The 24,673-nt window shown below is 41.1% G+C and overlaps 1 protein-coding gene across 1 annotated transcript; it reads left to right on the top strand.

Moving 5' to 3' along the window:
* Nucleotides 1–10,253: 10,253 nt before the first annotated feature.
* On the top strand, nt 10,254–14,362 carry LOC141298969 (uncharacterized). The gene is made up of 11 exons (XM_073829258.1): nt 10,254–10,398; nt 10,480–10,794; nt 10,951–11,078; nt 11,339–11,445; nt 11,554–11,682; nt 12,092–12,123; nt 12,933–13,079; nt 13,162–13,434; nt 13,586–13,713; nt 14,021–14,127; nt 14,239–14,362. The coding sequence occupies exons 1-11, from the start codon at nt 10,254–10,256 to the stop codon at nt 14,360–14,362; spliced, it is 1,635 nt and encodes a 544-aa protein (XP_073685359.1).
* The last annotated feature ends 10,311 nt before the right edge of the window (nt 14,363–24,673 follow it).

Raw genomic sequence — 24,673 nt, 5'->3', positions numbered from 1 at the left:
TTTTCTTTGTCTATGCAGAGCCATCCTAAACAGGACAAATTTTCACGGCTCGACAACAAAATACCTGTGTCGGTGAGGAAAACTGAAGTGCTTTCTACCGTTTTAAGTTCCAACACCAAACAAGTCCCTGAACAGAAGATTATGGATCCTAGTAAGCAATGCCCAATCCACAACAAGCCACATCCATTGTCAAAATGCCGCGGATTTAGAGTAAAGCCGCTGGATGAAAGGAAAACATACCTTAAAGATCTGTCTATCTGCTTCAGGTGTTGCGGTTCCACTAGACACATAGCAAGAGAGTGTGAGGCAACTGTTAAATGTAGGGAGTGTAACAGTGATCGCCATGTCTCTGCAATGCACCCAGGGCCTGCTCCTTCGGCAGGGGGAGCTCCGGTAACCGATCAAGAGCAAGGCGGGGAGTCTAAAGGAGAAATATCATCAGAAGTTACATCTAAGTGCACAGAAATCTGTGGTAATGCTCCCAGACCAAGATCATGCTCGAAAATCTGTTTGGTTAACGTTCATCCATCTGGTTCTCCTGAAAAGGCAAAGAGAATGTATGTGGTTCTGGATGACCAAAGTAACCGGTCCTTAGCAAAGTCTGCCTTTTTCAAGTTGTTTGGTATCAATGGAGACTTGTACCCTTATACTTTACGCACATGTGCAGGAACAGCTAAGGCAATGGGAAGAAGAGCGGACAATTTCATCGTTAGTTCACTTGATGGGAAAACTCAGGTCTCACTTCCAACGCTCTTAGAATGTAATATGTTGCCTGAAGAAACGGACGAAATCCCAACACCTGAAATAGCAAATTACTTCTCTCATCTCAGGCCAGTGGCCGACAAGTTACCACCATTTGACGCAAGTGCTCCAATTCTTCTCCTTTTAGGAAGGGACATTCTAAGTGTCCATAAGGTTCGAGAACAGTATAATGGTCCTGGTAACATGCCATATGCTCAGCGTCTTGACTTAGGCTGGGTCATTGTGGGAGAAGTATGTATGGGAGGAGTGCACAAGGCTGAGACTGCAAATGTTTTCAGGACAAACATACTGCAAAATGGACGCACATCTTTTTTCTCATTCTGTCTTAAAGGAATGCAGGTCAAAGAACAGTTTGGCACGCCACTTTATCAGTACCAGTCCACTTTACCCTGCAGTCCAATCACAAGCTCTTGTACAGATCACCTAGGAGACAATGTTTTCCAAAGGACTCCCAGTGATGATAAGCTTTCACTCTCTGTTGAAGATAACATCTTCCTTGATATAATGAACAGAGAAATGTACATGAACGAATCAAACCACTGGGTAGCTCCCTTGCCGTTCCGTTTACCTCACAACCCTTTGCCGAACAACCGAGGTCAAGCAGTGAAACGTCTCAATATTCTGCGACGCACCTTACAAAGGAAACCTGAGATGGCAAAACACTTTGTAGAGTTTATGCAAAGTATGTTCACCAACAAACACGCTGAGCTTGCTCCGCCATTGCAGCCTGATGAAGAGTGCTGGTATTTACCAATTTTTGGTGTATACCATCCCTTGAAACCTGGAAAGATTAGGGTCGTCTTCGATTCTAGTGCTCAGTATGAAGGGATCTCTTTGAACGACACTCTTCTTCGTGGACCAGATCTCAACAACAAGTTACTTGGGGTTCTGATGCGTTTCCGTAAGGAAAAAGTTGCAGTCACTGTTGACGTAGAGCAAATGTTCTACTGCTTTAAGGTCAGAGAAGATCACCAAAACTTTCTAAGATTCCTGTGGTTCAAAGATAATGATCTCTCCAAAGAAATCACAGAGTACAGAATGACAGTTCATGTGTTTGGGAACAGCCCATCTCCAGCTGTGGCAATCTTTGGCATAAGACGGGCAGCGGATCTAGGAGAAGGGGAGTATGGCAGAGAAGCCAAACAGTTCGTCCATAGGAATTTTTATGTGGACGATGGGCTGATCTCTGTTTCCAGTGCAGCCGAAGCCATCGGTCTCCTGCAAAAGACCAAAAACATGTTGGAGGAATCAAACATCAAGCTTCACAAGATTTCTTCAAATAACCATCAAGTCATGGAAGCATTTCCTACATCTGACAGAGCGAATGACCTGAAGGATCTGGATTTAAGTGTCGATCCTCTACCTCTCCAACGAAGCTTAGGAGTGAGCTGGAGTTTGGAGACTGATTGTTTCGTGTTTCAAGTATCTCCAGATGTAAGACCATTCACTCGACGGGGCATACTTTCAACAGTTAACAGTCTCTATGATCCTTTGGGATTTGTTGCTCCTGTTACCATGCAGGGTAAGGCCTTAGTAAGAGAGTTGTCATCAGACCAGTTAGACTGGGACACACCACTTCCAATGGAGAAGGAAGCCAAATGGAAGTCATGGGCAAATTCCTTATCAGATCTCAGAGAAGTCCAGATTCACAGACCCTATGTGCCGGTGTCTATGTCCTACGCTTCCAAGAGAGAGGTGATCATTTTTTCTGATGCTTCCACATTGGCCATAGCGGCAGTTGCATATCTTAGAGTGGTTACTGTGGATGGTCAGTGTCATGTTGGGTTTATCATGGCTAAATCAAAGTTGGCCCCATACCCAGCTCACACAGTGCCACGTCTTGAGCTGTGTGCAGCCGTTCTAGCTGTTGAGCTGGCAGAACTGATCACAGAAGAGTTGGATCTAAACCTGACTGCAGTAAAATTCTATACTGACAGTAAGATTGTGTTAGGATACATCCACAATACATCTCGGCGATTCTATGTGTATGTTGCAAACCGAGTGGCACAAATCAGAAGTTCTACAAAACCAGAACAGTGGAATCATGTTGGTTCGGACCTGAACCCAGCAGACCTCGGTACTAGGTTCATTCCAGCAACCATTCTTCCGCACACAAATTGGTTTTCTGGTCCAGAATTCCTACAACAGCCCTTTCTTGGGGAAACGACTAAGGGTGAATTATTTGAGCTTGTGGAGCCAGAGAATGACCAGGAGATCCGTCCTCAAGTGAAAACATTGGTCACTGATGTGACAGATCAAACTCTAGGGTCACATAGATTTGAGCGCTTTTCAGAGTAGAGATCTCTTGTAAGAAGCATAGCAAGGCTTGTCCATGTTGCAAAATCACTTTCTGAAAAGAGACATACGGTGGATTGCAAAAGTTGGCACTGGTGTCGGAAAAGTCTCCAATCTGAACTCACTCAAGCAAAAACCATCATTATTCGGTGTGTGCAGCAAGAACACTATAAAGATGAACTCAAATGTTTGAGTAAGAGAGAAAAAATCTCACAAGGAAGCTCTCTGAAGAAATTAGCTCCTTTCGTAGATGAAGGAGGACTGATTAGAGTAGGAGGCCGCTTGCAGTCGGCAGAACTATCAGAACAAGAAAAGCACCCATTGATAATCCCAGCAAATCAACATGTAGCCACGTTGTTGGTCAGATACTACCATGATCGGGTTGCGCACCAAGGACGACATCTGACCGCTGGAGCACTGCGATCAGCAGGCCTCTGGATCGTAAAAGGAACAAGACTAATTAACAGTGTGATTCATCAGTGTATTACTTGCAGGAAGTTAAGAGGAAGACTCGAAGAACAGAGAATGTCAGACCTACCCATGGACAGAGTGACCGTAGATCCACCATTCACCCATGTGGGCCTAGATGTGTTTGGGCCATGGAACATAACATCACGCCGAACCAGAGGGGGAAGTGCTGACAGCAAAAGGTGGGTTGTCATCTTCTCCTGCTTAAATACAAGGGCTTTTCATCTGGAGGTCATTGAGTCCATGTCAACTTCCAGCTTCATTAATGCCCTCAGACGGTTCTTGGCAGTCCGTGGACCGGTTAAACATTTTAGATCCGACAGAGGAACAAATTTCATTGGCGCCTGTCGAGAACTGAACATCAATACGGATGATCCAGAGCTCAAAGGGTACTTGCAGGAGCAAGGTTGCACATGGTCATTTAACGCTCCCCACTCTTCCCATATGGGTGGAGCTTGGGAAAGGATGATCAACACTGCACGACGCATTCTTGATGGACTGCTGCTAAAAAACAGTCTTTCTCGTCTTACCCATGAAATCTTGACTACTCTCATGTCTGAAGTCATGGCAATAATGAATGCTAGACCTTTACTTCCCATCTCATCTGATCCTGACACATTGGAAGTGCTGTCTCCTTCAATGCTTCTCACACAGAAGGCTAGTACTGTCCCAGCACCTCTTGGGGACTTTGACATGAAGGATCTCTACAAGAAAGAATGGAGACAGGTTCAGTGTCTGGCTGATGCTTTCTGGAAGGCATGGAGGAGAGACTATCTTGCAACACTGCAAGTACGGAGAAAGTGGACAGAGGAAAAACGAAACCTTCAAGAAGGAGATGTAGTCTTGCTCAAGGATTCTAATGTAAAATGCAATGAGTGGCCTATTGGGCTCATTGTGAGAACCATATCCAGCAGCGATGATAGAGTGAGGAAGGTAGAGGTAAAGATAATTAAGGAAGGATCTGCAAAGGTATATCTGAGGCCGATCTCAGAGATGGTACTACTCCTACCCGAGAAGCCATAAGAGGTTCAACAGTGGTATGGAAAGTTATTATACCAGGCGGGGAGTGTGCCGTTGCATATATCCCTTTGTGTTGATTTGCCACCTACTGGACATTTAAGGTACTGCGCTATATACATGTATACGTTCAGTTCACTTTCGTTTTCTCTCAGTGTACGCGCAGTCAGGAGAAACTTACATGCGCTTTCTCTCAGTGTCTGATTCAAGCGTTGAAACCTTGGAAATATATGTCCGTAAGTGCTGTATTATTACTAAACAATAATTCTATGTACAATGGTTTATTAGAGGTTATTATGTTTTTGTTGTATGCACATTTATCTCCGTTTTAAACATGCTAGGCTAGCGGTAGAACAAATGTGGTAATTTCGCTAGTGTTTGTTTGCTCACGTCTCATTGAATAGAATTTTGCATATGTATAATACTTAAGACATGCATAAATAGCAACTATGTGCATAAGAGAACTGTAAAATCAAACTGATTATGTTAATAATGTGACTGTAAACTTCATTTCTATTTTTGTTTTCTCTTGATTGTAGTTTTACAGTTAAAAAGACCCAGTAAAGTCACCAAAGTCACAAGACTGCTTCCTGGAGTTTTCTTTGTTCGCTATCTGTTAACCCTTTGCTTCGGTAACGCATTGGCGAGAACAGAATAGGGCCGTTCACATGTCGCGCCTAAAAACGCATGGAAAACGCCTGTACAGCTATGATAAGCTGTTTCTCCAACTTGTCAATGCTTTCAATGTTATTAAGGGAAAGGATGAAGCTGATTGGTTGGTTTATGTCACATGACCTGCGGAGCGCTTGCTGCATTCTGAAAAGTTGCGATGTTTTTATCTCGATGTGGGCGGAGCTCCCCTCTACGATCTCACTGGCCAAGGCATTCTCCCACATGGCGGGTGTTTTTGCCTGCTCACACACCTGGACTGATGTCAGCTCTGGCTCTGTGGCGATCCATGGCTCTGTCACTCCATGTGGCGATGGCTCATCAGACGTGGCGGGCTCTGTCTCTCCGTTAGTAGCTCCACGTGGCGGGGAGGTGGTGGGCTGGCCGCTGGGTTCGGAGTGGCACTAGTCCTAGTCCACTCCACAAAGGCTGCAAAATTCACTCTAAGGCCATCCTCGGACGCTCTCTGTACGTGGAGTTTAAGTTGCCATCGTAGAATGCACAGAGTGCGTCGTCCGGGTAGTTGGAAAGGTTGGCGAGGACCAGGAACAGTCTTGTGTGGCCCTTGAGCGATCTGTCCCCCTGCTCCAGCAAGAGGAGGAGTTCATTGGGGTGAAAGAGGGGATCCATGTAGGGAAACACTACGGAAATAAAAATGGAGGAAACACGAGAAACAAAAACAGGGGGTAAGCACGAAGGCAACAGTGTTTGGTTGGGTCTTCTGTCACATTACGCTGTCATAGAAACATGCTGGAAGCACCAATAAATGTCAGTAGTCTTTTAGTAGTTAAATACAGGGGATAATCCAAAACAGAGACTTGAGCAGACACACGTAGATCACGAGTAAACCTGACGAAGGGCAAAGGAACAACCAGGAACTTAAGTACTGTAGGATTTCGGTTACGCAAAGCGCAAATAACGATCATCACACTCCAAGGATGATCAAAGATTCTTTCATCTTCATCTGATGATCACTGATCACCCCAGGAAACAAAGCAGCAATAAAGATAATCCTATCAGGGGAACAATGTGTGATTTGTGCTGAGAGACTCATAAAAACAAAGGGTTTTGTCACCTCGGGCCGAACCCCTGGCCAGAATTCGCTGATAACGGAAAAGGGCAATCTATTGAGATCGCCCCCCTCTGAGATTCTCCAAAAGAACCAGTTGTCCGCTCACTTGTGACTCAAGTTATAAGATAAAATTGATTGAGCTAGGAATGAACAAAGTAGAACGATTGATTCCAGACTGGCCACTTTGGCCGCTGAACTTCCCATGGCCCTCTTCAAGCCTATGGCCTTTCAGACACCCTTCCGAACGGGACTCACACCACATGATTAAATGTGCTAGCAAATATGATACAAAAAAAAAAAAAGAAAAGAAACAAAGAACGCTATTTCAATCACTCGACTTACTATGCAAAGGGATAGGGCATCAACCTTCCCGCATGTTCAATGCTTGCCATGTAATTGTGTGTTTTTCTATGCCTGGGGTTCCTTAGCAAACAAATTGACAAATGAGCATCCTATATGTAACATTTACCCATGTTTACTGTTGAATGAACGATCGTGATGAATGCAGCTCGCCTGAATGAATGAGAAATTGATATTGTGTACACTTTATGCATTGTAATAATTTTATTGAAGTTAATAACAAAACTTGCAGAGATAGGGTCATTTTTAAGTTGCCCCAAAGAAGGGACAGCCCAGGGGCGTAGCTCCGCCTTGCAGCAATATCCGATTGGCTCCCAGCATCATGGGGCGTGCTTAGCGGCACGTTTAAAAACCTCATGGTGACAATAGTTTGTTGCCTTTCGCCTCACTCAACGCTATTCGTCTCTTGTGGTTTGAGTGCGTCCCATCTGCACTCGCCCGCTGGACCAAGCACGCGATTGTGCCAGTGCACTCTTCAAAACAGCGCTTGAACTGCCGAACTGAGCGAGAAGAGTCCAAGAGTCCTGAAAAGACTGGTAGCTCTCCTCTGCAGAAGATCGCCTGCTCAATTCAACTACAAGGCGTCCTTGCCCTCCAGAACTCTCCAGAAACTGCAAAGACTTCTGACCCGGCTTGAACCGTCAGAGCCTACGCGCCTCGCAACTCAGGCGCCCGCCGGACTCTAAACGCAACAACCCGCGTAACCAGGCAACCGCGGCCAGAATAGCGGTACAGCAACTCCCGTTGCCCAACCCTCATCGCTGAAGAATTCTCCAACGACGTCATTCACAGACTAGCAACCAACCAGAAATCTCTGCCGAGGCGAGCCCACCGAAGGAATTCCCATTCCGGCACAAGCGCAAGTAAACAAGGTCTCACATTCTTGTTGAAATCTGGTGCGATATCGTTTAAGTTAGATCTCTGCTTTTGTGATTTTTGAGAGCTAGTAGCAGTACTAGAACAATCTTGGGGTTCTTAAAATCCATAACTTACTATTTCTGAAACTGTATGAGTGCGCGTGTGAATGTGTGTGTATGTGTGTTTATGTGTTAGTAGCTTAGATTTTGTATCCTAGAGTAGTTCAATAAATCATTGTTTCATTGTAAGAAGTTGTCTTGACTTTTATGTTCACAAAGTTTCATCTTTGCCCAGATCAAGCTACCTAGCTTAAAATTTCCTAAAGTAATAATTCTGTTTATTTATGCTCCTGACCATGAGCGTAATATAAACTTCGGAATTGATAAGGTATATTGATTTGACCGATTCGGTGGACGAATGGTCAAGAAACATAAACTATTAATTCTAAATCGATTTTCCTGAATCTTTCGATTCAATTCATTATTTGAATCATTATAAACTTGAGCATAATTCTTACAGTACACAAGATGATTAACACAGGTGCAAGGATGACCAAATAAAGAAAACAGGAATTGAGACAGTGGCAAGACAACACAAGACAAAACAGGTCCATAGTACTGACAATATGTAGGCTATTTTTTAAATAATAACAAAGCTTTGAAGTGACTAACTTAGACATTTATCATATTTGTTATCTTGTCTTAGCTCTGTAACTGCCATTAACAAGAAGACTAAAGGAGCTAAATGTGTACTAACATCAAATATATAATAGATTATCTTATAAATAGTAAAACTCTGTTAATATGTCATGAAATGAAGACACATGTCCCATTAGTGATGACATTTTTAAGGCTTTTAATTGTTAAAAATGATTATTTCAATTATACTAATTTCATCCCCAGAAACTAAGAGAAAATAATTTAATAGAGACATCAGTAGCATTATTGGTAGCGGTGAAACTGGTGACACTTCATAGAACTTAATAAAGAGATGCCATTAAACAAACTAAATGAAATGTAAAATGTACTATTGTCACATATGTGGTCAATCCTGTCTTCATGAACTCTTGCACAACACATTCTGGACTGCATTCCCCACAAGCCACTGCACCAATCACTGCACACACCTGCTCCTCATTTTCCACTGCACTGATTGCTGCACACACCTGTTTCACATTTACCCACATGCATTTAAGCCACAGACACACACACTTCCGGGCTAAGTCTTATTGTTCCATCTGGTCATTATTTCCGAGCGTTTCTTTCCGTGTTTGTTTTCTCTGTGTTTGATTCCTGGACTCCTCCCCGTGTTTTGATTCTCGCTGCCAGCCCCGACCTTCTGCCTGTGTTTGACTACTCTTTGGATTATCCTCGTTGTTGTTGTTTGCCGGTGATTGACCCTGTCTGTGTACCACGCCTTCTTAATAAAGCCTGCACTTGGATCCGAATGTCTGTCTCCCGAGTCCCCCAGTGTTACAACTATCTTTGTTGTTTCTTCATACATTTGGATATTCAATGTGATATTATTACAATCTAAAAATATAATAAAAATGTATATGTGCAATTAATTGTAATTAATTACAGAAAAAAATGTGTGATTCATTTTTTTAATCAGTTGACAGCACTAATAATAATATAAAGGTTATTTTCGAAAAAAAAGAATAAACGGTCAACAGAACATGAAATATACAATTTCTCTTATACTGTACATTTATGTTTTACAGTAAGCTTTGTTGATAATAAGTTTATAAACATGTTATATGTCAGCTACCTAGATGCTCTCTGTGTTAAGCTGTCACTTTGAGATTCACACTTTGACTTCACATCAGTTTCATGTTGCTGTTTTAACTGGTGTTTAAAATAGAATCAGCAAACCACCAGCACGGACAGGAAATGACACATGAAAAACATTCAACATTAGTATATGTTGCTGTACAAGAGCCATAAGGCTGAGTGTTCATGTTAATGATATTTCATTAGACTCAATCACTACAGACTGAACCTGGAACCTGTTTTACATTTAGGTTTGTTCAGAGCAAAAACTGTCATTTTATGTGTATTCAGCAATGTTAAATGGTCTGCAGCATTGAAGCTGTCAACACAGGAGGCTCAACGTTTTTTTAGATAACAGATGCTACCTTTAGCTGCATGTAACATTCAAAAAGTTTTTTAGAGATCTTTTAAAGCATGCTCTGAAGTTCTTGTGTGAACTGATGCGGAATCAGTGGAACGTCACTTTTCTCGCGAGAACACAAAATTGACAAACTTTTTTTTTTTGCACTAAAGTTGGATGTCACATGGTGTCAAACCTCAGAACAGTTTCACAGTGTTGTTCTAATATAGGTGTTAAAAATAGAATCCATCTTCAGCTTCAGTGAAATGATGTGCAAATGTATGACTGCACAATGAAACTGCTGTATTTAGTATGTGACACTATGAGGAACAGAATCCCTGTCCGACTTTCTTCAATCATTCCCTGTCCCCTGTTCACTGTATCTCTGTAGTAAGAAAGCAAAAGCACAGAAATCATTTAGAGAAGGACTGGTATTGTGTAGTTTAGTTGGTAAAAAAAAAAAAATAGAGAACAGGAAAATTGGTTGGTCTTCACACCTTTTAGTAAGAGACCACATAAGTACAGTATTTGCACTCTTAATGCCTAATGAGAACTGAAAGCAAAGAAGAACAGCCAATGTGAATAGAACAATGATTAGCATTAGCACAAATTAATATTACTGGCCTTTAAAAGAGAAGAAATGTCTGATGCTATTTATGATGACGTGATCACGACTGAGTCTGAGAGAGTGGAGATGACGGTGGCTATCTATGAGAGTGAAGATTGTGTGAGAGATCATGAATTCAGGACAGAGGCAAACACAAACCAACCACTTCAGCGTACAGGTAATCACTCTCATTTCTTTGATAAAAAACATTGTGGTTTCAACATGTTAAGCCATTTAATATCACGTCGGTGTTGTTTAGGAAGTGATCCTGTAAAGATCAGAAGCTCCAGAGCAGCTGTAGTGTGTTTGGTGCTGCTGTGTGTTCTTCTGCTGACTGCAGTCATAGTGCTGTGTGTCCACATCCATACAAACAACACAAACTACACACAAGAGACACACCAGCTACTAACCAAGATCACCAACCTCACAAAAGAGAGAGACCAGTTATTAACCAACAATTCCAACCTCACAGAAGAGAGAGACCGGCTACTAACTACCAACAGCAACCATATTCAATTAAATAAACAGTTAAAACAAGAGAAAAATGAACTGTTGATGCATTTTGATGGAATGGGTAATTATACTATACTATACAAACATTCAATATTTGAAGGATAAACTATATTTTAAATTGGTAAACCACATTTAAAAATGGGTTGTGTAAATATTTGTTTTACATTTTGTGTAAATATGGATAAACAGCTGATATTTGAACTGTTTGTGTTTACAGATGAATGGTTATACTTTAACTTTAGTTTTTACAACATTTCATCTGAGACGAAGAACTGTAATGAGAGTAGAAGATACTGTACAGAGAGAGGAGCAGATCTGATCATCATAAACAACAGACAGGAACAAGTGAGTGTGTATGTGTGTCTAAATACAGTAAAATACAGTTTGTACAGTATAACAATCATTGCCACTAGGGAATGTCTCCATAAAACATAAAAAAAACAGTGTTTGTGTGTGTGTGTGTGTGTGTGTGTGTGTGTGTGTGTGTGTGTGTGTGCGTGTGCGTGTGCGTGTGCGTGTGTGTGTGTGTGTGTGTGTGTGTTTTTTTTTTGCTACGTAAGAAGAGATCACCTTAAGTTTGTCAATATGATACAAATGTTTTTCAGAATTTTGTTGAGAAAATGGCATGTAGGGATCAAGTCTGGATTGGTCTGACTGACAGTGATGTGGAGGGCGCATGGAAATGGGTTGATGGCACTAACATGACCTCTGGGTGAGAAATCACTAAACTGAAGTAATTATGTAATAAACGATTCTCACAGTCAGTATCATATCACACAGAAAGCAGCACAGAACATCTAATGCTGATCTGTTGTTGCAGGTTCTGGAGGCCTGGAGAGCCCAATGGACAAAGAAGAGAGAATTGTGTTGTGTCTTTTCTGTCATTGTGGTATGACTATCCATGTAACAATGTTTTTAAATGGATCTGTGAGAAGAAAATTTTGACATAGTTTTGTGTCATGTGACTGCCATTAAGGAATTAAAAGAGTTTCTAATGTCAAGGATACATGCACATTGCAGATTCTTTCTTATGAATAGTTAAACTCTGATTAGTGTGCCAGGAAATGAAGACACACACATGCCATTAGTGATGTTGTCATTCAGAGAAGCTTTAGTATGAAAGAATATACAGGACGAACAAAAGCAGAAGTGATTTTGGAGCTGCTGTGTTTTAATCTGATGGCTGTGTTCACACAGCAGCAGAATAATAGCCATACAGCTAAATTTTTAGAGTGAGTTCAGTAAACCTGTGTTTGTGCAGGGGTGCAATGAAACATGCAAAACATACAGTTGCGACTAATTGTGATAAATTACAGAAAAATGATTAGTTTTTTTTTTTTCTTTTAATCGGTTGACAGCACTAATAATATTATAAAGGTGATTAAAAATAGTGAGAGACCTGGTTTTGCTCAAAACCCATTTGCATTATTATTAACATCCGGTAACTGCAGCAGTTATTTAGAAAACTGAAATGGCAACCAGCGTCATAGAATAGTGAGGTCAGCTAAGTGTGAAAATAATTTCCGCATGTGAGCATCTCTTGACACATGCATGTAAATACACACATTAAATATTAAGTAAATATAAACATTGTAAACTAATCTGTAATTAGATGCAATGTAAATTAATACAAAATCATTAGTGACATTTTTTGGACATGCAAAATGTGCTAAGCTTGGTTAAACATGTTTTGCACTAAAGAGTTAGATGTCACATGGTGTCACACTTTAAACTCTAATGCAGTAGGTGTTAAAAAAAAAAATGAAATATCAGCTTCCGTGCAGTGACATGCTAATGTATGACTGTACAACAGCAATGTTGTATTTAGTATGTGACACTATAAGGAGCAGAATCCCTGTCCTACTCGCTTCAATCATTTCCTGTTCCCTCTTCACCGTATCTTTGTAGTAAGGAGGCAAAAACCCAGCAATAAAATTGAAAAATAGAAGATTTCTCTTTGGGTTGGTCAGAGAAGAGAGTGCAACAAAAATGGGCGGTCTTCACACCTCTCAGTGAAAGAGTAAACCAGCTATTAGCACCTTATATTAATCCCACACTCATGGTATTATTAAGTGTTTCACTACCAGTTTAGTTGAGCATGTTAGTTGAAAGAAGAGGAAAATAGGCAATGTGAAGAAAACTACAGAGGAAAAACAATTAACATTAGCACTAATTAGTATTACTGGACTATAAACGCAGAAATGTCTGATGCTATTTATGACGATGTGATCAGGACTGAGTCTGAGAGAGTGGAGATGACGGTGGCTATCTATGAGAGTGCAGATAGTGTGAGAGATCATGACTTCGAGACAGAAACAAACACACACCAACCACTACAGCGAGCAGGTAATCACGTTCATTTCTAGAATAAAAAAAAAACAGTGTTTGCACAAGTTCAGTCATCTTAAACCATGTCTGTGTTGTTCAGGAAGTGATTGTGTGAAGATCAGACGCTCCAGAGCAGCTGTGGTGTGTTTGGTGCTGCTGTGTGTTCTTCTGCTGACTGCAGTCATAGTGCTGTGTGTCCACATCCATATAAACAACACAAACTACACACAAGAGACACACCAGCTGTTAACCAAGAATAACAACCTAACAGAAGAGAGAGACCAGCTACTAACCAATAATACCAATCTAATTCAACTAAACAAAAAGTTAATACAAGAGAAAAATGAACTGTTGAAGTGTTTCAATGAAAAAGGTAATCATGAACTACACAAAAATTATACAAAAGCTCAATATTTGATGAATAACCTAATCTTTATGCATACAACCTTATAACAGGTTGTGTAATTTCTAATTTTGTGTCATTAGGGATCAACAGGTAATAGTTGAACTGGTTGTGTTTATAGATAGATGGTTTTACTATCAATCCAGCTGTTACCACATTTCCTCTGAGAAGAAGAGCTGGAATGAGAGCAGAAAATACTGTACAGGAAGAGGAGCAGATCTGATCATCATAAACAACAAAGAGGAACAGGTGAGTGTATGTTAGTGTGTGCATGTATGTCTGGTCCTGGTATTCACTATGTTGTGGGGACAAAAATTCCTCAAAAGGATAGTAATACAAACAATTTTTAATTTCATGGGGACATTTTTTTTTATTTTTAATTTTTTTTTTTTTTGAAAACAGCTTATAAATCATATTAAACAATTGACACCCAGCATGTGTGTGTGTGTGTGTGTGTGTGTGTGTGAGAGAGAGAGAGAGAGAGAGAGAGGGATACTATGTGAGAAGAGATCATCTTAACTGTTATTATACAAATGTGTTGTTGTTATTTTGTCAGAATTTTGTTATGGAAAAGTCAGGTAATTCTAAAGTCTGGATTGGTCTGACTGACATTGATGTGGAGGACAGGTGGAAATGGGTTGATGGCACTAACATGACCTCTCGGTGAGAAATCACTAAATTGAACTGATTATTGTCTATTAAATGATTCTCACAGTAAATATCATATCACACAGAAAGCAGCACTGAACATTTAATGCTGATCTCTTGATGCAGGTTCTGGCAGTCTAGAGAGCCCAATGGAAAAAGAAAAGAGAATTGTGCTATGTCTTATCCATCAGGGTGGCATGATCATTCATGTGACAGTGATTTTAAATGGATCTGTGAGAAGAACATATAAAAAAAGTTTTATATGTAATGCTTAATCACTTAAAGAACAGGATCATTTCGTCATTTAGCATTTTTGACTAGTTATTCATTATATTGTAGATTATCACTATTGAAGCTTTGAAATAGTTAGCTTACTCATTTGTAATACATGTCATATTACTCAGTCATGTGACCGCCATTAAGGAATTAAAAGTGTTTCTAATGACACACATTGCATACTCTTTTCTGAATATCAAGAGTGCAACTCTGATTATTGTGTCGGGAAATAAAGACACACACATGCCATTAGTAATGGCGTCCTTCAGAGCATTTTTAAAATGAATAAATATACAGGACAAACAAAAGCAGAAGTGAGTTTGGACCTGCTGTGTTTTCAACTGATGGCTGTGTTCACACAGCAGCAGAATACTAGCCATACTATTCTGTTCACACAAAATTCAGATATGAAACCGAAGTCACTCCCTTTCAGGACTACAGCTGAATTTTTAAAGTAAGTTCAGTAAACCTGTATTTGTGCAGGGGTGCAATGCAACATGCAAAATACATAGTATAGTACAACACTAGGTGGCGCCACACAGAGAAACACACAGTTTCTCTTATACATTCATATAGTCTATTTTATGTAAAATGATGAAAAAAATAATGCTCGTGGATGCAGTATTTTAACTGCCTAGATATAAGGCCACTATAAAGTGTTAAAGTTGCATGGATGCTTGAGGATCTTGTACTTGAGGATCACATCCTTCTGGGTCATGTTTTGACCTCAGATCAGTTCTGTTTTGTGGTTTCATTATAACTGATTAAAGCAGAGAGAGGAGCAGCTAAAATTGTAAAGAGAACTACACAGGAAAATCATTCAACAACATTGTAACAATTGTCATGTCAATAAAGCACATAGTGAATTGAATATCTTAGAAGAGATCAAGTTATGATGCAAATGTGTTATTGTTTCATCTTGTCAGGAATTTGTTATGAAGAATTATGGTATTTCTGAAGCTTGGATTAGTCTGACTGACATTGATGTAGAGGGTATATGGAAATGGGTTGATGGCTGCAACATGACCTCTAGGTGAGAAATCACTGAATTGAACTGATTATTATGTAATAAATGATTCTTACAGTCAGTATCATATCCAGCCTGGTCTCATTGTTCATACGCAAGCACACAATGTACATTTTTGTACACTTTTATTGATGATAAAACATACAATCTTGACGTATTTCAATGTTTAAAACGTACAAATCGCTATGTAACATATTTACATATCTTTTATATCATTAGATAGATATTCGTAATAATGCCTTTTTATCATTTTATAAATAAGCTATTTAAATTTTTAGGCCCCTTAACCTTCCCCCAAACCTAAACCTATTTATTTTATAGCAAATATAAAATAATATAAAACGTAACTGACTGAAATATTCTGGGATATGACCATTTTAGTAACAATTTAGCATTAAAAATATTTTATAGTCACTAATTCCTTCTACCTCTAAACCTAAACATAACAAATTTCTGTTCCGTTTAAAGAAAAACATGAGAGATAGATAAGTGCAATCACAATCATTTATTTATTGCAAAAATGTCAAAAGCATACCAAAAGCAGTGTAGCGTCTGGACCAATCAAACATAGTTATTTGTTACATTTAACAAATTATCCTTAAAACCAAGAAGCCAACTTTAGGTTGTCATTCTAGAAACAACCCCCAGTTCTACCAACATTAAAGCAACTGGGCCTTAATTGCTCAGTTGCCAGGGCAACTATCTGATAACACCAGTTTTACGATCCAAAGGAATGCAGCAATTTTAAGAAAGACATTTGGCCTACTGAAATGGACTCTTCCCTAATTTATAGGAAAACCTTCCTATGAATGAACACACAAATGGTCCATTCATTGTGTATATCATTGTGGTTTATGTACCTTGTCTTTTTTTTTCTTTTTTATATATGTGTAATGTTTTATGCATGTGTTAAGATAGATATAGATAGATATCTCATGTAGATATATTATGTACGTGTCATGTTTAGTATCTCTGAATTCGTATTTTGATGATCTAAAAGATGATGCATATTATATGTTGATACACAGGTAACATATTAGAGTTTCATAAATCCCTAGTAGATTTACATGAATTTACCCACATGCAAAATACCTTGCTCTCAAACAAAGGGCCATAAAAGCCCACATCATTTCGAAACCCCCGCTCGGAATTTCAGCCTCTCTCATTGGTCAAGTCCACTTTGAGAGGTGTTATCTCCTAAATGTTAAAAGGGCTCACACCTAGTTCCGTCCAGTTCTTTCTGAAAACTTGATTGCTGCCTGTGGGGAGGCCTCCCCAGGCCCAGAGGGGGGGGCCTCAACATATGGAGATGTGTGGACTCTCCACACAGAATACTCCCACTGGAGGTAATTTCACTCGACTATGGAACTTATCCAAATGTACACCATCGGAACTCTCTCCCTCTTCACTCATGGCCATCTCTGGATCCCCATCTCTGAAGTGCGGCCTGCTGTTCCTCAGAACAGCCCATTTGGGAGAGAAGACTCTCTCAACCACAACAGAGTCAAGAACAACCTCAGAGCTTCAAGAAAGTGCAACTCCGGCCATCAAATGGAACCATCCAGGACTTCTTCAGAGGCTCCACGAGACTCTCGTACGGATGCAAGTATCGTTTCTTCCACTAAACAGAGGTTTAAGTGTAAGTTATCGTATATGGCTCTTTGAATTAGAAACTGATGGTTCTTTAGATGGTCAGCTCAGCCTCAAGCCCCTTTTCCTATACTGCTCTAACCATCCTCTTACCCTACCCTGTATGAATGAGTATATGTTTGTTTTGTTTGTTTAGATTAGTTATATGTTAGTCGTTAGTTAATAAAACTCTTGTGCACAAATTACATGGGTCTCTGATTCTGCCTTGCAAATTAATGTCCCTTTACGATTTCCGATCAAGCTACATGCTCTAATGCATTATTACGCTAACAATGTTATTATTCTGTGGCCAAGAAAATATCATTGCTTAGGGTTGATAAGAAATTACCCTGTATGTTCGCTAGGCGAACAGATTAATTGATGGCGATTCGATTCCGCTACAGTTACTACTGGCGGCTGATATAAATAATTAATCAAGATTAATTGTAATTATTTATATACATTTCCCTTTTGAGCTAAATTCGCTACAGCAGTCCAAATGACCAGCAGTCCCCTCTGGCAGAATACAGTAGGTTTATGTGAGGTACAGAGCAGAATTTAAGTTGTTAATTGCTGAAAATATTCCCAAATAGCACAGGTACATTTGCAAGATGTCTGGTAAAGATCAGTTGATATGGAAAGCATCTGATGTCAGTTTTACATTCATTCTAAATCATAAACATCTTAAAGACATCTAATAGATGTCTATTTGACATCTGAAACGTCCTATAGACATATTGCAGATGAGCAAACACTCAAAAATACGCCTTGCAGATGTAAATGCGGACGTCAAATAGACGTCTCCGTGATGTATGTGTGCTATCAGGCTTATCCAGATTATTATCCCGATTTACTCCGTGAAGGAGCGCATTTCTCGTTCAAACACCTCCCCAGAAACACAGCATGTCGCGATCTGTGACGAAGCAGACGAGAGCCTCGATTATCCTGCTGTAAAACCTGTAGTTTATTGAAGCGGCAACATTTGAATTGATACAGAGTGCTGGGTTTTTATTGCTGCATACAGTCGCTGCTGAGGATGGAGATGAAGATAGCCGAATATAGTCTTGGATTTGGTTCTGTTCCTTACAGACATGTGGATTCTGAAGATTTGGATTACAGCACATAAATCAAAAAAAGTTTTATTTTGTAATTATATTGCAAGCTGACAGCGGAAATCACAGAACAGAACGTAATGTTATAATTTCATATTAAGTAAATGAGCAAACAATTTAATAATGCAACTGAAAACATAAGGCCATTGATAAAAAACAACAATAATAATAAAATGAATGCTGCGATTTCAGTATTCATAAGGATTCAGTTTTAGGTGTCACCAATAAGTCAGTATTGTACATTTAAACACTGAAAATACGTATTGTACATTTTTGTAGAACCACATTTTACGTAAAATACATACGATTTATCATGAGATCACAATGCACACAGAAAGCAGCACTGAACATCTAATGCTGATCTGTAGTTTCAGGTTCTGGGCGTCTAGAGAGCCTAATGGACAAAGAAGAGAGAATTGTGTTGTGTCTTATCTATCAAAGTGGTATGACTATCCATGTAATGATGCTTTTAAATGGATCTGTGAGAAGAAATTTTTGAAATAGTTATATATATATATAATTCTGTCATTTAGCATTTTTGACTAGTTATTTATTACATTGTAGAATAACTATTAAAGCTTTGAAGTGGTTAACTTACACATTTGCAATACTTGTCATCTTACTCTGTCATATAACTGTCATTAATTAAGTAAAAGTGTTTCTTATGTCAAACTGACACGCACATTGTGGATTCTTTCTTATAAATAGTGAAACTGATTAGCGTGTCAGGAAATGAAGACACACAACTGCCAATAGTGATTACATCTTTTAGAGAAGCTTTAATATGAATAAATATACAGGACAAACAGAAGCAGAAGTGAGTGTGGAGCTGTTGTGTTTTCATCTGATGGCTGCGTTCACACAGAAGCAGATTACTAGCCATACTAAACACGATTCTGTTTACACACAGTTCATCTTTGAAAACGATGTCACTCTCTTACATTTTCAGGACCTAGCTGAATGTTTTAAAGTGAGTTCAGTATAGCTGTGTTTGTGCAGGAGTGCAAAAGTAAGATCAGCTAATGCAAAAAGACTTTCTGCAATTGGGCAGAAAGCAATCACTTGACACATGCATGTAAATTAAATATGAAGTAAATATACACAGTGTAAACTAATCTGCAATTAGATGCAATGTAAATTAATACAGAATCATTGGTGGAACTGTCAGACTTGCAATATGTGCTAAGCTTGGTTAAAAAACATGTTTTGCTCTAAAGAGTTAGATGCCACTGTCACGATCAGGCTGGGTTGTGGAGTGGAGAATGATGAGAACCGGAGTAAATGAAAACTTAAATAGTTTATTAAATAAAACACTGTAACTAATAAACAAACAAAAACCGGGAGTATAAGATGAGCACATGTAAACAAGCAAACAGAGGTAACAGAAACATTGACGGACAAATGGGGAGTGCACACACAGACTCTTAAATACACTGAAACGGGGGCGTGGTCACTAACAAGATAACAAGATAACAAGGGGGAAATACAAATATGGGCAAGACTGAACTAACTAAACATAACCAAAAGGGGGAGACAAGGACTAAACCATATAAGCTAGAAACATAGGGGAAAAGACACTAGGAAAACATGACAGAACACAGACATGATACTGACATTACCCCCCCCCCCCCTCCCCCGAAGGCGCGTCCCGCGCCTAATAACATACAAGGGGAGGGAGGGTGGGCGCCCTGGAGACCACTAAGAGGACACAGAGGACACGGGAATACTGAGGTGGTCTCCAGGGCGGATCAGGGATCTCAGGTGGCCATGGCGGGTCGGGAAGCTCAGGGAGCCATGGCCGGGTAAACTGTCCAGACGGCCATGGTGGATCTGGCGGCTCAGGCAGCCATGGCCGGGACAACAGTTCAGGAGGCCATGGCGGATCTGGTGGTTCAGGAAACCACGGCCGGGTAAACAGTCCAGGTGGCCATGGCCGGGTAAACAGTCCAGGTGGCCATGGCCGGGTAAACAGTCCAGGTGGCCATGGCCGATCAGGGGAGTAGCCCCCCCCCCCCAAAATTTTCTTGGGGGAACCTAGGGTATAGTCCGCACGGAAGGGCGCGCAGGAGAGAGTTCCGGCTCAGGAGGGCGCGGTGGAGACAGCTCCGGCTCTGGAGGGCGCGCTGGAGACAGCTCCGGCTCTGGAGGGCGCGCAGGAGACAGCTCCGGCTCAGGAGGGCGCGCTGGAGACAGCTCCGGCTCAGGAGGGCGCGCTGGAGACAGCTCCGGCTCTGGAGGGCGCGCTGGAGACAGCTCCGGCTCTGGAGGGCGCGCAGGAGAGAGCTCCGGCTCTGGAGGGCACGCAGGCTCTTGAGGAGCGGGCTCTGGACGGCGCTCTTGAGGAGCGGGTTCTGGACGGCGCTCTTGAGGAGCGGGCTCTGGAGGACTGGATGACCCCAGCAGAGACTCTGGAGGGCTGGGCGTCTCCAGCGGAGACTCTGGAAGAGCAGGCTCTGGGCGAGCGGTCACTGGAGGGCACTCTGGCGGCGCAGTCACTGGAGGGCGCTCTGGCGGCGCAGTCACTGGAGGGCGCTCTGGCGGCGCAGTCACTGGAGGGCGCTCTGGCGGCGCAGTCACTGGAGGGCTGGGCGGAACCAGCGGAGACTCTGGAAGGTTGGGCGAAACCAGCGGAGACTCTGGAAGGCTGGGCGGAACCAGCTGAGACTTTGACTTGGCAGTCGCCATCTTGGGTGCAGACTCAGGCTTGGTGGCCATCTTGGCCGGGGTTTCAGGCTTGGCGGCCATCTTGGCCGAAGGTTCAGGAACGGCGGCCATCTTGGCCGTGAACTCAGGAACGGTGGCCATCTTGACCGGGTACTCAGGCTTGGCGGCCATCTTGGCCGAGGATTCAGGAACGGCGGCCATCTTGGCCGGGAACTCTGGAACGGCGGCCATCTTGACCAGGAACTCAGGCTTGACTGCCATCTTGGCCGGGAACTCCGCAATGGCGGCCATCTTGCTTGCAGAATCTGGCGTGGCAGCCATCTTGCTTGCAGAATCTGGCGTGGCGGCCATCTTGCTTGCAGAATCTGGTGTGGCGGCCATCTTGCTTGCAGAATCTGGCGTGGCAGCCATTTTGTGAGCTGACGCGGCGGCCATCTTATGAACTGACGTGGCGGCCATTTTGGGAGCTGACGCTGGCGTGGTGGCTGATGGGCTTGAGCACGGAGAGGAAGCCTGAGGTACTGGGCTGAGGACCAACGTGGGGCTTAGGAGGACTTGGGGACACGTGGGAGGCAAGGAGGGGGTGAGGTCGCTGGAGTGATATGCGGAGGGTTCTGGCTTTTGGTGAGATGGGGTGACTGTTGCATGTTTCCAGATGGGAGGAGGATTACCATCCTCCACCATGACTTGGAACGAGGAATTACACAAATCGAGAACAAAATTTAGGAAATCTGCTACAGGACGGTAGCAATCACCAGGAGTAATCAAATTAAACAACCTATCATCTTTTAGTCCCATCTGGAAACATGCATTCACCATCTTGTCACTCCATCCCACCAGATGGTAAATGCTCAAAAATTCCACCACATATTCCTCCAGCGAACGCTCACCTTGCTGGAGGTTCCAGAGCTGGTCCTCAGCCCGGTTCATCTTCTTGTTAGGTCCGTCAATCTGTCACAGACATGATACTGACAGCCACATGGCGTCACACTTTAAACTCACATTAGTTTCAAGTCACTCTAATGCAGTAGGTGTTAAAAAAAATTAAATAGCAGCTTCTGTGCTATTCCGAGGTCACCGTAGCCACCAGACCCAGCCTGTATCCGGATCAGATGGTCACTGCAGTCCCCCGGATTCAGTCCGTACCCAGCTTAGATCATGGATCACCACCTGGAGATGACTTCAATAGCCATGGATGTCAACTAGATGTGCTCCAGAGACGGATCATCACTAAAGACCTCGCCAACCTAGACGGCCATCGGCGCTACACCACAGGAACCTGATGAGTTCTCTACAATCGGACATTGGTACAAACTGCTGGTTTCGTCTGGCCAGAGGAGAACTGGTCCCCCGACTGAGCCTGGTTTCTCCCAAGGTTTTTTTCTCCATTTCTGTCACCTGTGGAGTTTTGGTTCCTTGTCGCTGTCGCCTCTGGCTTGCTTAGTTGGGGACACTTTCCAGCGATATCGTATACTATTTGAACTGAACTGACGATGATATCACTGAATTCATTGATGAACTGCCTTTAACTGAAAATTGATTATTTACAATAATGTGTTACTTACACAGTATTGTTCTGTTTAAATACTGTGCAGTTGCTTTGACACAATCTGTATTGTTAAAAGCGCTATATAAATAAAGGTGACTTGACTTGACTTAATGTATGACAGTGCAATAGCAATGTTATATTTAGCATGTGACACTAAAAGAAACTTTTTACTATTAAATCTTTGAAGTAGTTAACTTACTCATGTGTAATACCTGTCATATTAGTCTTTTTTGTGACCACCATTAAAGAATTAAACGTATTTCTAATGTCAAATACACACACACATTGCAGATTCTTTCTTTTAAAAAGTTAAACTCGGATTAGTGTGTCAGGAAATGAAGACAGACGTGCCATTAGTGATGACGTACTTCAGAGAAGCTTTAATTTGAATAAATATACTCAACAAACAGAAGCAGAAGTGAGTTTGGACCTGCTGTGTTTTCATCTGATGGCTGCGTTCACACAGCAACAGAACACTAGCCATACTAAACACGATTCTGTTCACACAAAGTTCAGCTTTGGAACTGAGGTCACTCCTTTAAATTTTCAGGGCTACAGCTTATTTTTTTAGAGTGAGTTCAGTAAACCTGTGTTTGCAGGGGTGCAATGCAAAACGCAACCTATACAGTACAGTACAACACAAGGGGGCACCACACAGAGAAACTACTCATACATATAGTGATCAAATGCATTGCAGAGTGCAGATTGTGTGAGAGATCATGACTTCAGGACAGGGACAGACACACACCAACCACTACAACGAACAGGTAATCACATTCATTTCTTGGATAAAAACGTTGTGGTTTGCACATGTTCAGTCATTTAACACCATGTCTGTGTTGTTCAGGAAGTGATTGTGCGAATATCAGAAGCTCCAGAGCAGCTACAGTGTGTTTGGTGCTGCTGTGTGTTCTTCTGCTGACTGCAGTCATAGTGATGTGTGTCCACATCTATACAAACAACACAAACTAGACACAAGAGACAAAACAGCTACTAACCAAGGTCACCAACCTCACAGAAGAGAGAGACCAGCTACTAACTAACAACAGCAACATAGTTCAAGTAGACAAACAGTTAAATCAAAAGAAACTGTTTAAGTGTTTTACAGTTTTTTACAGACGCTAGGACACATTCCTGTCAATTTCTCAATACTTAGGTCACTTTTGCAAAATTCTTCACACAATTCTCCTAACCGACTTTCAGCTTGGCAAAGCAGTTCATTTCACATTCAAAATGCACTACAACTACCAAAACACTTTATTCAGGTCTCAAATAAACTCATTCTTCCAGAACACTAGCAAAGGTTGACAGCCGACAAACACACTTTGTCACCCACAAAACAATGAGCTAAAAAACACTAACAACATGTAGCATTACGCAGTGTTTTCTTGTGTAAAACAAGGACACATCTCTGTTTTTAATTGCAATATATATTGTTTATAACTGCAATATATGTTACTGGAATGAATCAGACATGATGCAGAATTTGTCAATATTTTATGTTGTTTATTTATTTTTATTTTTTTGCACTAAGTAATTCCAAAATCCAAGAACACCTGTGTAGATGTTCATCTACAATGAGAATCAGCTGTGGCTGGTTAAACTGCATTTTTAGATTTGAAATATGTTTCAATAAAATATTGCTGTTGAATTTTGCTGTCTTATTCAGTTTTGCATTATGTTATTGTTTTGAACATAAGTTTAACAGTTTTGAAAACAGTATGTAAGCACGTGCAAAATGTCCTGTACGTACAAAGATTTTTGGCAGTTGTTGTGTCTGAGTGAGAAAAGAATTCATGAAATTTGAGAGATGTAGTCATTGAATGCATTTTGTGCCAAAACAATGATAATTGATCCTCAGTTTAGCCCACATAGACTTCTGTTGTGCTCACTGTGTTAAGAGTTTTGCAAAAGTGACCTAAGTATTGAGAAATGTGTCCTAGTGTCTGTAAAAAACTGTAATGGAATGGGTAATCATGAACTAAACAAAATCTACACAAATCTTCAGAGTTAGCAAGATAAATTCAATTTTCGTATTACAACTTCTATAAATAAATGTCAAATTAGTGTGAATAAAAATAAGAGATGATCTGATTGTGCTAACAGATAAATGGAAATATTACCAATCCAGATGTTACTACATTTCCTCTGTGAAGAAGAGCTGGACTGAGAGCAGAAGATACTGTATGGAGAAAGGAGCAGATCTGATCATCATAAACAACAGACAGGAACAAGTGTGTGTGTGTGTGTGTGTGTGTGTGTGTGTGTGTGTGTGTGTGTGTGTGTGTGTGTGTGTGTGTGTGT

This window comes from Garra rufa, chromosome 23, assembly GCF_049309525.1.
Source record: "Garra rufa chromosome 23, GarRuf1.0, whole genome shotgun sequence".
NCBI lineage: Eukaryota > Metazoa > Chordata > Actinopteri > Cypriniformes > Cyprinidae > Garra > Garra rufa.
This window is presented reverse-complemented; position numbering and strand designations above follow the sequence as displayed.

Coding starts and splice junctions, on each gene's coding strand:
- LOC141298969 (XM_073829258.1), top strand. CDS start 10,254: ATGTCTGATGCTATTTATGATGACGTGATCACGACTGAGTCTGAGAGA. Junction 10,795..10,950: donor GATGCATTTTGATGGAATGG/GTAATTATACTA, acceptor TTGTGTTTACAG/ATGAATGGTTATACTTTAAC. Junction 14,128..14,238: donor GGCACTAACATGACCTCTCG/GTGAGAAATCAC, acceptor CTCTTGATGCAG/GTTCTGGCAGTCTAGAGAGC.